Genomic DNA, 14725 nt, shown 5'->3' with positions numbered 1-14725 from the left:
CGTCAAACACTCATCAATGTTAACCCACTCATTCCTCGAATCATTCTTATAAATTTCCTCTGGACCCTCTCCAGAGGCAGCCATCCTTCCGCAGATATGGAGCCTTTTCCTGGGACACCTACTGGTAACCTCCAACTACCAAGCCTATCACTGGATAACAATCCCTGTACTGCCAGCTGCCAAACCATCCCTCAAAGCTTGTTCCCTCATCATCAATCTCACCCATTAACCATCAAAATCCTCTGCAGATATTAAATGTACCAGCCAACCAACAATCAGAACTTCTGCCTATCAAGCTGTCCCTGTGCCTACCAAATCTGTCCCCATTTACCAAGCAAACACCTAGACAATCGATGTTTCCGTCCACGCCGACTGTTGGTCAGTCGTCAGCGTTGATCATTCCCAATATCACCTACAAGAACACTACCTCATACTCTGCCGGGATAAACTACAACCCAATTGTATGAACAATTAATTTTACAATTTTAGGTAGCCTGCACGTCCGGTTTTGCTTTCTCTCACCTTTTGATCCACCTAGGGTCTCCCACACTTACCAAACCCCCAGCTTCACATTTTCCTGTTACCCGGTTGTATACACCTCCCCCCATCTGGTTTTGTCTGGGTATCACCCACACACTTAACCTACTGGGTCTCCTATTCGAGCCTCCAACTGGTTCCATCTGCCCATCTTCCTCCCCTTTTACATTTACTAGCTTCTTTACTTATTATATTCCAGCATCTGCAGCCTCTTGTGCATTCACTCATTACCTTCCAGCGTCTATCGCTATCTCCGCCTGCCCTCTCCCATCCTGGCACCATCTGCCCCCATTTTTCTCACTTCTTTTTTCCCTTTGGGGTGTGAGATTGCAACCTTCACGTGGTCCACCCTGTTTCGACCAATGCAATCAACCCACCGTACACAAACAAATAGATCAAATAGAACAAGTTGACCTACATCTTTAGGCTGTGCACGCCATACGCAGGAAGAAGAAGACTCTCTCTTTATCTGTCTCTACCCATCACCCACGTTACACTGACTACCAACTCCACAACCCCTGCCCCTTTGTCTCTTCCCCATTTGGCTTCATCTACCCAAAAAAAAATCTTTGCCTGTCTACCCTATTTGTGCCTGAATATAGTTAACATCTTCTTGGATGGCCAGCTGAAAATGAAATTTTCAGTTATAATATAAACCCACACATACTTAAAATATTGGAAAAAACAATAACGTATCTGTATAGGATTTTTCATTGGCTTCTCTACAAATGTGCTGCAGAAAAACAATACGTATTGCTCAAGAATTGTGTGGCCAAGGAACAAGATGAACTCTTTTTTGCCAACCTCCAAAAAATGGTGTAACTAAATGACGCTTATTTGAGAAATGTACCAATAAACATTTGGTAGCTTGGCACAGAATCCTAACATTTAATTATACAAGTAATATTATACAGTTAACATCTTCTTGGATGGCCAGCTGAAAATGAAATGTCCTCGTTTGTGGAATACTCTTGGAGAGCTTTAATTTCCTTTTAAAAATGAATTGGCCGATTAATGAAACTCAGGATAATGCTTGAACAGTAACATACCGAATGATCCTTTTTGTCCCTTGACAGAAAACCCAGGCAGTCCACGCTCTCCAGGATCTCCTTTGAGTCCCGGGGATCCAGGTAGTCCAGGGATACCAACAATCCCTAAAAAGAAAATATGACTCTAGATGAGTAATATCCACAGGTTACATTTCCCTCGTGAAATATATTAAAACCTGAGAAAATTACAAGAGAAAACATATAAGGTGATTGAATTTTTGAATGCTGCAGTAAAGACTCAACAAAAATAAGACAAACACATTGTGCCAAATATATTTTCTGAATAGATCTTTGGTATCTAGTATCATACTAAAATAAACCCATTATACTTAAATAATGTACTCAAGTTGTGCTAGCAGAACATTGAAAGAGGAGGGACTATAATTACCCTAATGAGCCTGCCAAACCTACTCACCACAATAAGAAACTTCTGCAGTAAAATATAAGTGCTGGAAGAACTTAACAGGTCAGGCAAAAGTAGGTAAAGATCAGTTACAAAATAGGCTCATGATACGTTAAAAGGAAAAGTCATCATGGCTAGATCGGATTTGTCTGCAAATATTATATTAAAAAGAAGGATATATTAGGCAATTACAGGCCAGCCAGTATAAATAAATGGTATCAGGACCTGGTAACGGGAGGTAAAACAACAAAAACAGACTTGGTTGGTAGTCCCCTTTCTGCGGAGTTTAATGTTATAATAGAGCGATTGTTCCTACTTTCTTTTTCTTTCTTTTCTAGGGTCTATTTTCTCACTTTACTTCCTTCTCTAACTTCTTTTCTAAGGGCTTTCTTTTCCCAACACTCTTGCACTTCACGACTCTTGCGCACTTTCTTTACTTTCCTTACTTCTATCTTTTTCTTAAAGCTCAAAAAAAATGAAGCGGTACAAAAAATGTATTAAGATATATGTGTTGTGTAGTATTGTAATTTACCGTACTTCTAATAAAAATAAAATTTAAAAAATATATATATATATATAAGTGCTGGAGGAACTTAACAGGTCAGGCAAAAGTAGGTAAAGATCAGTTACAAAATAGGCTCATGATACGTTAAAAGGAAAAGTCATCATGGCTAGATCGGATTTGTCTGCAAATATTATATTAAAAAGAAGGATATATTAGGCAATTACAGGCCAGCCAGTATAATGCCATTGTTGGTGGCTTTCAGAACCAAAAATTTGATAAGATATCTTAACATGTTAATATCTATTTGGACATATTAACGTGTCAAGCATGCACTAAGAAAGAAGATGCCAAAGCAGCAGGACTTTGGAAGTGGATTACAACACTTCATGTTTGGTGCATATGATCAGAGATGATTACAAAGCCAATATTGTGATTGATTAACATGACATGAGATTTTGATAAAGTAATTGAAAGGATAGATGAAGGCAATGCAGTTAATGTTATGCAACTGGCCATTAAAAGGGTATGTGATAGGGACAACTTATTACGTTTGCTTTCCCATGTGCTAAAATTTGCTGTAACAACATAGAATCAAATTTGACTGAAGATGGAGAGTTGTAATGAAAGCGTGTTCTTGGGTCTGGAGCAACGCAGTGATGCCCCTAAGGTTCAGTATAAAGACAATTGTTCCCTTTATAGTAATGATTTAGAATTAGGGCTTTAGTGCACAATTTCAAAAACTGCAGGTCGCATGAAATCTGGAAGTATTGTAATCTGTGAATATAATAGGATGGGATTTCAAGAGGACAAATACTGGTAGAATGGAATTTAATTTAAGAAATTAAATTCTATCCATAGATGGAAGAGGTGATACATTTTGATTGTGGGTGGCACAGGGGCACAACCAGTAGAGCTGCTGCCTCATACTGTAGCTGGAGAGGTTCAATCCTGACCAGTGCTGTCCACGTAGAGTTTGCACGTTCTCCCTGTGGTTTTCCTTGTTTTGCTCCAGTCTCTTTCCACATTCCAAAGACATGCATGTTGATCAACTAATTTGCCATTGTATTGCCCTTGCTGCATCGGTACACTGTAGAATCCTGGGGTACTGATGGGGATAAGTAAGTGACAGGGAAATTCAGTAGGGAACAGCATTGCTCTCGGAGCCGGTATTGGCGCGATAGGCAAACTGGCCTTGTTCTACAACTTGAAGACATGAAATACGGTAGAAGGAAAGGTGACCGTTCTCACAAACCATGTGCTACAGTTTTAAATTGATTGCTATAGCATACGTTTATAAAGATTATAACACCGAAAGTTATTTTGTACAGAGGATGGTGATGATCTAGAATTCACCGCCTGATGGTTTGTGGGAAAAATAAGGGTTCAGGGGTAATTAGATAGACATTTGGGGGGGGGGACAATTTGTAGATCTATATGGATGGCGCAGGGCAAGACATAGCTTTACAATATTTTACAGGTTAGGGCGGCTCGGTGGATTGGAACAGAAAGAAGCACAGTAGTGAAAGAGGAAAACTTTTGCACATGAGAGGCTGGTATTTGGAATGCACTACCTGATTGGATGAAGCACATGGACCCAAAGAGCATTCTTTGGAGAAGTCTGTGGGTTAACGTATGATGAGCATTTGACGGCACTGGGCCTGTACTCACTGGAGTTTAGATGGATGAGGGGACGCGTCATTGAAACTTACCGAATAGTGAAAGGCTTAGATAAAGTGGATGTGGGGAGGATGTTTCCACTGGTGCGAGAGTCTAGGATAAGAGGTAATTGCCTCAGAATTAAAGGACATTCCTTTGAGAAGGAGATGAGGAGGAATTTCTTTAGTCAGAGGGTGGTTAAATCTGTGGAACTCTTTGCCACAGGAGGCTACAGAGGCCGTCAATGGATATTTTTATGGCAGCGATAGATAGATTCTTGATTAGTATGGGTGTCTGAGGTTATGGGGAGAAGTTAGGAGAATGGGGTTTGGAGGGAGAGATAGATCAGCCATGATTGAATGGAGGAGTAGACTTGATGGGCCGAATGGCCTAATTCTGCTCCTATTACATGACCTTATGTCCTTATGACTTGAATAAATATTTGACAGAGAGGAAATGTTGATAGGGGTAGAGTGCACCATATTGAAGTAACTGGATCGCTTTCAAAGCTGGTGCAGACTATATGGGCCAAATGCTTTTGTTCTGCTTTGTGATATAGTATGTTTACAAATATTAAGGTCAATTTAATATTAAGTTAAATATTGATATAAACTCTTGTTTGTGGAAGAGCAATAGCTTTAGATTTCACTTCTTATCAATTCAATGTGGAATTACCTATATTTTGGTGTTTCATGTTTGTGGAGAATTTTATCAGCAATAGCTCTTTCTGAAGCACAAATCAATCACAAATCCTCTTCCCTTACTTAGTGTCATCGTTGTAAAAATGTTCAGAAAGTACACTCCAAACTCCAGCCACGTCGCACAAAAAGCTTTTCTGCCTGGCTTTAGTTTCAAGCATAATATAAGTCTATCTTTGTCAGAGGATTGAAAAGTCAAAACATTCTACTTATAAGCACTGTATAAACAATTGAATTGCACACTCTTTAAGTGAGTCAGAGGACCTGATTGCCTGAAATAAAATAGCCTCTGCCTAATCCCAAAGACCAATCGTAAATCTTTTCTGTGCCCTCCCTCACACTCTCAATATGATGACAACCACCAAGTGGGAGAACAATGGAAGACCCGGCATGGGGAAAACTGCTGAGAATGAAGGAGGACCACAAATGGAACGTGTTAAAAATGGTTTGTGTAAAATAGGATACTTTGTAACTTTGTAGGTGCCCTTTATGTGGTGACTCTTTGCATACCTTGGGTGTGCAAAACAAAGAATATCACTGTGACTTGTCACGTGACAATAAAGCATCATTCATTCATTCATTTCACTTTGGAGTCACGTGAGTGACTACGTGAAGAACCCTGCCAGGACGCATGCATGTCATATCGCTACACACATTGCGAAACAGTCAGGCGGGGTGGAACGACGTTCCCCCGCAGCGGCAGTTTTAAAAGCCGGAACCTGCAGGTAAGAGTTACTCTGCGGTCTTTTTGTGTTTTCCCATACTGATTTACAGGTGGGGAGCAAATGGACAAGTCGAAGAAAACAATGATGGCTGTGACAAAGCTGGTGGGGGAGGACCGCGGAGTAGCGGGCAGCCAGCAGCGGCCAGCGGCACATGAATCACCCATAATGGGAACAGCTGTGCCCGATGTCACCTCCGCACCAGCCAGATCCACTCCGCGGCCGGGCGGTAAGGCAAAACAAAAAACCAACAAAGTCGTGGACTCAGATGAGTCCGACTTTGAGCAGCCGCGAGTGGCCAGCGACCGTGAGCGCTGGAGCCGGATGGAGCGGTGTGTGGAGCACTTGCTCCAACGTGACAGGCTCAGGGAGATGGAGTCTAGTCAATGTGGGCACTATGTAAAACCCACAGCAGCACCGCTTGTAGGGCTGCACAGTGCATCTCCCTCGTCAGAGGGGAGTACTGGGGGTCAGTTCTGGGCTGATCCTGAAGAGGGGTTTGCAGAAGAGAAATCAAGTGTGCAGGAGGTGCAGGAACGTGAAAATCTACTGGACATGGTGTCCAACTTCATACAGCCAGACCAAACTGGCCAAAACCTGGAACAAAAACTAGCTGCCAGTATTGATTATATGTCCTTTAACCAGCTACAGGAACAGGCTGTATTGGACACCACGGCAAGACACTTGGCACCGGGTAACTGTATATCCCTGAATGTTCCTGTTGTAAATAATTGCATATGGAAACATATCGGAGTAGGAGTTAGAGGCATGGATGTCAAACTCCAAAAGGTATTAAAGCTCCTAACAGCGGGAATAACAGCTTTCACCCGCACAGTAGAGAAGGACATGTCGCAGGACCAACAGGATGCACTGGCACTGCTTTGCAACACACAATATGAAATAAACAGCATCAGGAAGAGTGCAAACCTGGAAACGTAAAACCACCAAATTCTACTATTTGGAGGTAACCTATCAAAGCAAGTCAAGGTGCTTGATGAGGAGGCAAAAACCCTGGGGCTCATAAAAGGGACTTCATCAAAAACCTACTACGGCCATAAACAGCACCCTTACGCACCTACCAGAAGAACAAGACAAACTGGTGAAAGCTCGAAGGTCCGGTACACCGAACATGAGTCTTTTTTAGGCCATGGCCCAGGCTGGCCTTCTTGGAAGATACGCAAACCTCCAACATCAACCAAACCACAAACCCAGACACCGGCGCCTCAACATCAACGAAGGATTTACAAAAATAAGTAAACCTGCCACTGGTAACTATGGAGGTAGGTGGGTCTGGTTCCCTACAAATTGCAGGGAGCATGGAGGTTGGGGGGAGATTACACTCCTTTCTGGATGCATGGAGTATGTTAACTACCGACACTTATATTTTAAGCAGTATCCAGGGATATACCATAGAATTTATACACAAATACAGCCCTCCAGTTCAGCATGTACCGAACCGAATGTTCGTACTTTCCGGTAAAGAAAAATCAGAAGCGCATGCTGAACTGGAGCGGCTTTACACAAAAGGGGTAATTGAAAAATCCCAACACGAACCGCTAGAATTCATGTCCAATATCTTTACCAAAAACAAAAAAAGATGGTGGTTGTCGCATCATCATAGATTTGACCAAATTGAATACATTTGTACAATATATTCATTTTAAAATGGAAACCTTTGTCACTGCAAAACAATTGATTTCTAAAGGTTACTTCATGGCTAGCATCGATTTAAAAGATGCTTACTATTCATTGCCTATACGAGGTGACCACATATGTTACTTAAAATTCAACTGGATGGGACAGCTCTGGCAGTATAGAGTGCTGCCAAGTGAGTTAACATCAGCCCCCAGGCTGTTCACAAACATTTTGAAACCAGCCCTAGCGTTTCTACGGAAACGAAACCACATGGTCATGGCATATCTAGATGACATGCTTATTGTGGGCAGAACTTTGGAATTGGCCAAACAAACTGTAACAGCCACAAAACAGTTGTTTGAAAAACTGGGGTTTATTATCCATCCAGTTAAATCTAAATTAACGCCTTCCACTACTATGGACTATTTGGGGTTCACCATTGACTCAGTTCACATGTCGGTGACTTTGCCAAAGGGAAAGGCTATAGACTTAATAGAGGCTTGCTCATTGACATCAGTAAACCGTCCATCAGATTGGTAGCAAAAGTAATTGGCAAAATGGTGGCTGCTTTTCCAGCCACACAATTTGGACCTTTACATTACCAACATTTACAGAGAGCAAAAGTACGAGCACTCAAAATTAATGCTGGTCATTTTGACAGACCAATGAAGCTACCAATCAAAGCTAAAATGGAACTAAAATGGTGGATAGATAACATCTGGCTTTGTTCCAATCCAATCATTATCAGCAACCCTTCTATGGAGCTACAAACTGATGCCAGTGCACTTGGTTGGGGTGCCACCAATTCCATCTCCAGCTGTGGAGGTAGATGGACTGCACAGGAGGCATCATTATTACTAACACTGGGCATAAACTACCTGGAAATGTTGGGTGCATTCCATGGCCTAAAGTCATATTGTACTGGGTTATATCACCAGCATGTTAGACTACAGATTGACAATACCACCGTGGTAGCATATATCAACCACATGGGTGGAAACAATTCGACATCATGTGACAATCTGGCTAATACAATTTGGCAATGGTGTATCCAGAGACATATTTGGATATCAGCTACTTACCTACCAGGTAAATTAAATTTAGTGGCAGACACCAGGTCACGCAAATTTAATGAAAACATCGAATGGATGTTGAATAAAAAAGTATTTGCTGATATTACAGCATGGTATGGAACTCCAGATATCGATCTATTCACATCCAGGCTTCATCACCAGTTATCAAACTATGTTTCGCGGGAACCAGACCCTGGGGCAGCGGCGACAGATGCATTTTTTCTGCATTGGGGGAAATTGTTTATTTATGCATTCCCTCCTTTCTGCCTCATCAGTCGGGTATTAAGGAAAATACAGCAAGACTCTGCGTCTGGTATTTTGGTAGTACCCGATTGGCCTACTCAACCATGGTTCCCTGTGATACTCAACATGGTTAGAACCATGTATCACCATCCTGAATAGATCAGATTTATTGGTTCATCCCGTAACAAGGGATAGCCACCCATGCCATAACTATATGAATTTATTAATTTGTAGAGTCTAAAAATACCTCTACTACAGCTGGGACTGATGGACCGAAGAGTGAACATGATTTCGGAGGCCCACAGACAGTCCACCAAAAAACAGTATCTGGTCTATATCAGGAAATGGGAGATGTATTGTCACAGAAACAGCATCACCTACAGATTAATGAACATCCCGTCTGTTCTGGAATTCCTGGCAGGCCTCCATTATGATGAGGGGCTCAGTTATAGCGCCATCAACTGCGCCAGAAGTGCCCTATCAACTTATCTATGGTAAGGAACAGAGCGTCACTCTGTTGGGACTCACCTACTGGTAACAAAACTTATGATGGGAATTTTTAATACCAATCAAGAACCAGGTACTCGCAAATATGGGATGTGAGTATTGTCCTGACGATGCTCAGGAATTGGTCTCCAGCAACAGCTCTGTCCCTTCATAGACTGACATTAAAAACAGTCATGCTAATGGCATTGGTCACGGCACAAAGGGTACAGTCATTACATAAATTAAGACTGGACAACATGACTTCTTCATCTGGAAATATTACGTTTCATATTTATGAATTAGTTAAGCAGAACAGACAGGGATCAGCAGGCCTCAATATAGAATTTAGGTCTTACCCAACAGATGATCGTCTCTGTATAGTAAGACATTTGTTGTTATACATGGAGAACATGAAAATCATCAGAGGAAATGAGAAGGCACTTTTAGTCAGCCACAAGCAACCACACAAAAAAGTGATGGTCCAGACCATCTCAAGATGGCTGAAACAGGTTCTAATACAGGCTGGGGTGGATACTAATATTTTTTAAATCTCATTCCACCAGGGCTGCAGCTACATCAGCAGCTATGCAGTTGGATTTACCAATGGACCAAATCCTCAAGACAGAGGATGGTCAAGGGAAAAAACATTCCAATTATTTTATCATAAACCAGTCATTAAACCTGGAACATTTGCAGAAACAATTTTAAGTTCTGTAATTTAATTTACCCCATAAATAGGGGCTATAATTTGGTGTTAATAAATGTTCATGGATTTCAATGTCGGATTCATGTCTAAATTATGTTGACACAATTTCTCCCACAGTCATTGACAGATGCAATGCATGGACTCCTTTCCACGGCATGAAATCACAGAGATTTGAAATCTTCACGTAGTCACTCACGTGACTCCGAAGTAAAATAGTAAGATTAAACGAGAACTTACCAGTTCGAGGTTTGATCATTATTTTAGGAGGAGTACGTTGAGGGAATATGTGCCCTCCGCTCCCACCCATAATCATATACTCAACTGGTATTTCTTCTCTAATCTTACTATGTTCAGTCATTACAGTTATCTGTGATTTCACAATGCTGCTTTGAAGAATGACACGCATGCGTCCTGGCGGGGTTCTTCACGTATTGCCTCAACGTACTCCTCATAAAATAATGATCAAACTTCGAACTGGTAAGTGCTCATTTAATCTTACTATTCTTTCATTCATTGGATGAGGCTAGACCTGCACATTATATACATATTATAAAGGTCCATTGCTGCTTTCATACTCTGCCTCTCTTTCTCAAGCCCTGAGTTACGTAAGCTTTGTTAATCACCTTGCAAGTTTGGAACTTGCTTTTGACACTTCAGTGATTATTAATTGCTAAGAAATGTTGCAGCAAATTTAGGATGAATAAATCTTCAACAACATACTATTGAATAAAAGCACTTTTTTAAAATTAAACTCACCATCAGCTCCAGGAAATCCATTTAGTCCAGTAGGTCCATGAAATCCTTGATCACCTTTGTCACCTTTTGGTCCAGGGGGTCCTAAAAAATGGAGTACTCAGTCAACCAATTGTAATGTAATAGTTTGACCACTGGAGGTAATTTTATTTCATTAGGAAATACAAGTACGTTAAATCTGACCGATATTTTCAAAAAGCAAAGTTCTTAGGTCTCATTATGTTCACAATCTCTACATTTATCCGATGATGTATTCCAGTAAACCAATGTCATATAAACTGAGAATTCTCATATAATGAAGTTTGCAAAGTTCCATATGCAGTCAACATACACCGGGTAATCAAAGAACATTTGCACCAATGCTAATTGAACAAATAATAATTGAATACCTTTTTTCTTTACTTTGACAACATTTAATGTTTTTGCCCAAACAAGGAATATTAAAGACAACACAGTAAGGCACTTTCTAAATCTTAGTTTATGTTCTTTACATGGGACACGGTTATATTATAATCTAGACCAGTTTCTATATATTCATCCTACATTATATAGTATTAAAGCAGTTGTAATACCTTCCATATTAAATTAAATATTTTCATTTCCACAACTGTGTATGCCACCAGTTAATCTATTAAACCATTCTATTATAGAATTTATAAATGGCATCCATGGTAGAATTTGTGCTGCATTGTTTGTCAGTTTTACCACTTAACTTTGGTGTGGTCAAAAGGGCTTTTGGCACATTGGCCTTCATTAGTCAAAGCATTGAGAATAGAAGTTGAGAGGTCATGTTGCAGTTGTATAAGGCATTGGTGAGGCTGCATTTAGAGTATTGTGTTCAGTTTTGGGCACCATGTTATAGGAAAGATGTTGTCAAGCTGGAAGGGATACAGAGAAGATTTATGAGGATATTGTGAGGATTCGAGGGCCTGAGCTATTGGGTGAGGTTGAACAGGCCAGGACTCTATTCCTTGGAGCGCAGGAGGATAAGGGGTGATTTTATAGAGGTGTACAATATCATGAGAGCACAGATGCACAGAGTCTCTTGCCCAGAGTAGAAGCAAGAACCAGAGGACATAGGTTTAAGGTGAGGGGGGAAAGATTTAATATGAACCTATGGAGTAACTTTTTCACACAAAGAGTGGTGAGTGTAGTTAGCAAGCTGCTGGAGGAGGTAGTTGAGGCTGGTACGATCGCAACATTTAAGAAACATTTAGACAGGTACATGGATAGAACAGGTTTAGAGGAATATTGGCCAAATGCAGACAGATGGGACGAGTGTAGATGGGACATGTTGGCCATGATGGGGCAAGTTGGGCTGATAGGCCTGTTTGTACGCTGTAAGACTCCATAACTACGAATCTTTGTCTCGTATGTTTGCCAAGTTTGTTTTATTGCCACATTTTGTAGGTCTGGAGAACGCTGAGCCTCCATGTCTCCATCATCATCCAGCTCAATTTTATGACGTACTTGGCAGTGTTAGTCATTACCAAGACACAAGGAAACAATAAACAATGAAGTTTATAGAATATTCAACACTCAAAGGTATTTATTTGTCTTGTGTAATAGTTATGAACCAGAAAAATAAAATTGTTACTTGCTACAAGTTTACAGGCAAATAATTCACCACCCTCTGACTAAAGGATTTCCTCCTCATGCTCTTCCTACAGGAACATCCTTTAATTCTAAGGCTATGACCTCTGGTCCTAGACTCTCCCACTAGTGGAAACATCCTATCCACATCCACTCTATCCAAGCCTTTCACTATTTGGTAAGTATCTATGATGCCCTGCCCTTCATCCTTCTAAACTCCAGCGAGTACAGGCCCAGTGCCGTCAAATGTGTCATCGATCATCTTTGATGATATCCATTGCCTTCTTGAGGTAGCCTTTCCTGTAGATCATGAGACATTCCTGTAGAATGGGGACATCAGAACCTGTGACAGACCTGGCGACATTCACCACTTTCTGCAGCCTCAATCATTCATGAGCGATTGACTTTACAAACCAGGCCATGATTCACCCAGTCAGTATGCTCCGATAGACTTGCCAAATATCCTCGAACTTCTGGGGAAGTAGAGGTGTTGGTGAGCTTAAATCAATGAATTAGGCCGAGGACAGATCATCAGAGATGTACACACCCAGGAACTTGTGGAATCCTTCTACTGCCATCCTGCCAATGAGCACACGTGCGTGGCCCTTCAGCTTCCCCCTCCTGAAGTCAACAATCAGCTAACATTTAAATGTAGAACCAGCATGTTTTAGTTAAGATAGAGATTAAGAAATATATGAGCAAGAATCCACAAATCAAGATTTTTTTTTCTGTTGCCTTTTAAAGGAACAGGTCATGTTCAAACACTTTGAGGCAGCAGTCACAGCTGTGCTTAGTTTGTAATAGTACATGCCAATATGGCATAACAGCACCTCTAAAAAGATATACGTCTTTATTTATTTACCTGGCCATGTGACCCAATGTGTGTAGCAGCGCCTTTTTTTTCTATAAAGAAAGCGCTGGTCAATAGGAGATACGATCTCACGTGTAGTCCATTGGCACTAGAGTAGTTGGAGAATTAAACCATACGCGTCACGCTGTTGTTCATCGACTATTGCTTGGCGTTCAACACCAACATCCCTTCCAAGGTCAGGGAACTGGTTCCCTGCACATCCCTTTGCAACTGAATCTTCAGTCTCATCATCAACAGAACACATTTGGTATGAATTGGCAAGACCCTTCCTCCTCGATAACCATCAGCATAGGGGCTCCTCAAGACTCTGTGTGCGGTCCCTTGCTCTACTCACTCTATATCCATGACCCTGTAGCTGGACAGTTCCAACATTATCTTTACATTCGCTGACAGCGCCACCATTCTTGGGTGAATTACGGGTAATGATGAGTCAGAGTACAGGAGGGAGATTGATCGCCTGATTGTTTGGTGCCAGAACAACAGCCTTGCACTCACAGAACTAAAAAGCTGTTTGTGAACTTTAGAAGAGAAACCAAGTATCCTCAAATCTGTCTTCATCGAAGAGTTGTTGGTGGGGAAAAGTCCACAGCTTAAGTTCCTTGGTGTGCATATCTCTGAAGATCTGTCCTGGAGTCAGCACATTGATGCAATCATAAAGAAAGCCCATCAACGCCTCTACTTCCTTAGAAGATTGAGAAGATTTTGTATGTCAATGAATACTCTCTGGAACCTCTACTGGTGTACTGTGGAGAGCATATTGACTGGTTGCATCGTGACCTGATTTGGCAACTCAAATGCCCAGGAATGAAGGAGATTACAAAAAGTGGTGACCATTGCCCAGTCCAATACTGACCTCCCCACCATTGAAGGAATCTATGGGATGCATTTCCTTAAAATGTAGCTTCGTCAAGGACCTACAACACCTGGACATGCACTCATCCTACTCCTGCCATCGGGAAGAAGGAATAGGAGTCTGAAAACCAGGACATCTAAGTTCAAGAATAGGTTTTTCCCAATACCATCAGACTATTGATTACTACAAACTCCTATTAAGCTTCAAATTACAAACCATCTTGGTTGCATTAGGGATTTGGGGCTTTTATTTGTTTTGCACTATATTGTTTTTTATTTATTGAACTTTGTTTAGTTTGTTTATTATGTTTTCTATTGAGTACTGTATTTCCAAACATGTTGTGCTGCTGCAAGTAGGAATTCCATTGTTCTGTTTCAGTATGTGTGACACTCTTGACTCTTATGCACAACTATAGAGCTGCTGCCTCACAGCTTCACCAACCTGGATTCAATCTAAGCCTCCAGTGCTATCTACGTAGTTTGCACTTTCTGCTGTGACCATGTGGGGTTACTCCAAGAACTTTGTTTTCCTCCACATCCCAAAGATATGCAAAGTGTTATGTTAAATAGCTACTATAAATTGCCCTTGGTGTAAAGATGAGTGGGCGAATCTGAGAGCTCAGCTGATCAGAATGTACAAAAAGTAAAATGGGTTAAGAGTATGGTGAATGTTAATGGGCACTTGATGGTTGGTGCAGACTTGATGGGCTGCCACTTGTGCTTTATAGTTGTTGTCTGCTTCTGAAATTAGCATTGGTCATAGTCATAGATGGAAACAGGCCCTTTGGCCCAACTTGTCCACACCCTTGCAATAGTGCCTGCCTCAATTACCTTCTCCGGCAGCTTGTTCCATACACCCACCACCCTTTGTGTAAAAACATTATCCCTTGAGTTCCTATTAAATCTCCCCCCCCCCCCCCCCCCCCCCCCCCCCCCCCCACCC

At 41.4% G+C, this 14725-nt stretch overlaps 1 protein-coding gene across 3 annotated transcripts in view; it reads right to left on the bottom strand.

Moving 5' to 3' along the window:
• The window catches only part of scara5 (scavenger receptor class A, member 5 (putative)), a 98366-nt gene that overhangs the window by 38371 nt on the left and 45270 nt on the right, over positions 1-14725 (bottom strand). For all 3 annotated transcript variants that reach the window (XM_055635810.1, XM_055635811.1, XM_055635809.1), the window contains exons 5-6: positions 10470-10550; positions 1587-1691 (exon numbers count right to left, since the gene is read on the bottom strand). In XM_055635810.1, coding sequence (XP_055491785.1) covers positions 1587-1691; positions 10470-10550 — 186 coding nt within the window. The remainder of the gene's footprint in view (positions 1-1586; positions 1692-10469; positions 10551-14725) is intronic.

This window comes from Leucoraja erinacea, chromosome 5 (genome assembly GCF_028641065.1).
Source record: "Leucoraja erinacea ecotype New England chromosome 5, Leri_hhj_1, whole genome shotgun sequence".
In the NCBI taxonomy this organism is placed as follows: Eukaryota; Metazoa; Chordata; class Chondrichthyes; order Rajiformes; family Rajidae; genus Leucoraja; species Leucoraja erinaceus.
The sequence above is the reverse complement of the archived record's forward strand: the minus strand, read 5'-3'. Positions and strand labels throughout refer to the sequence as shown.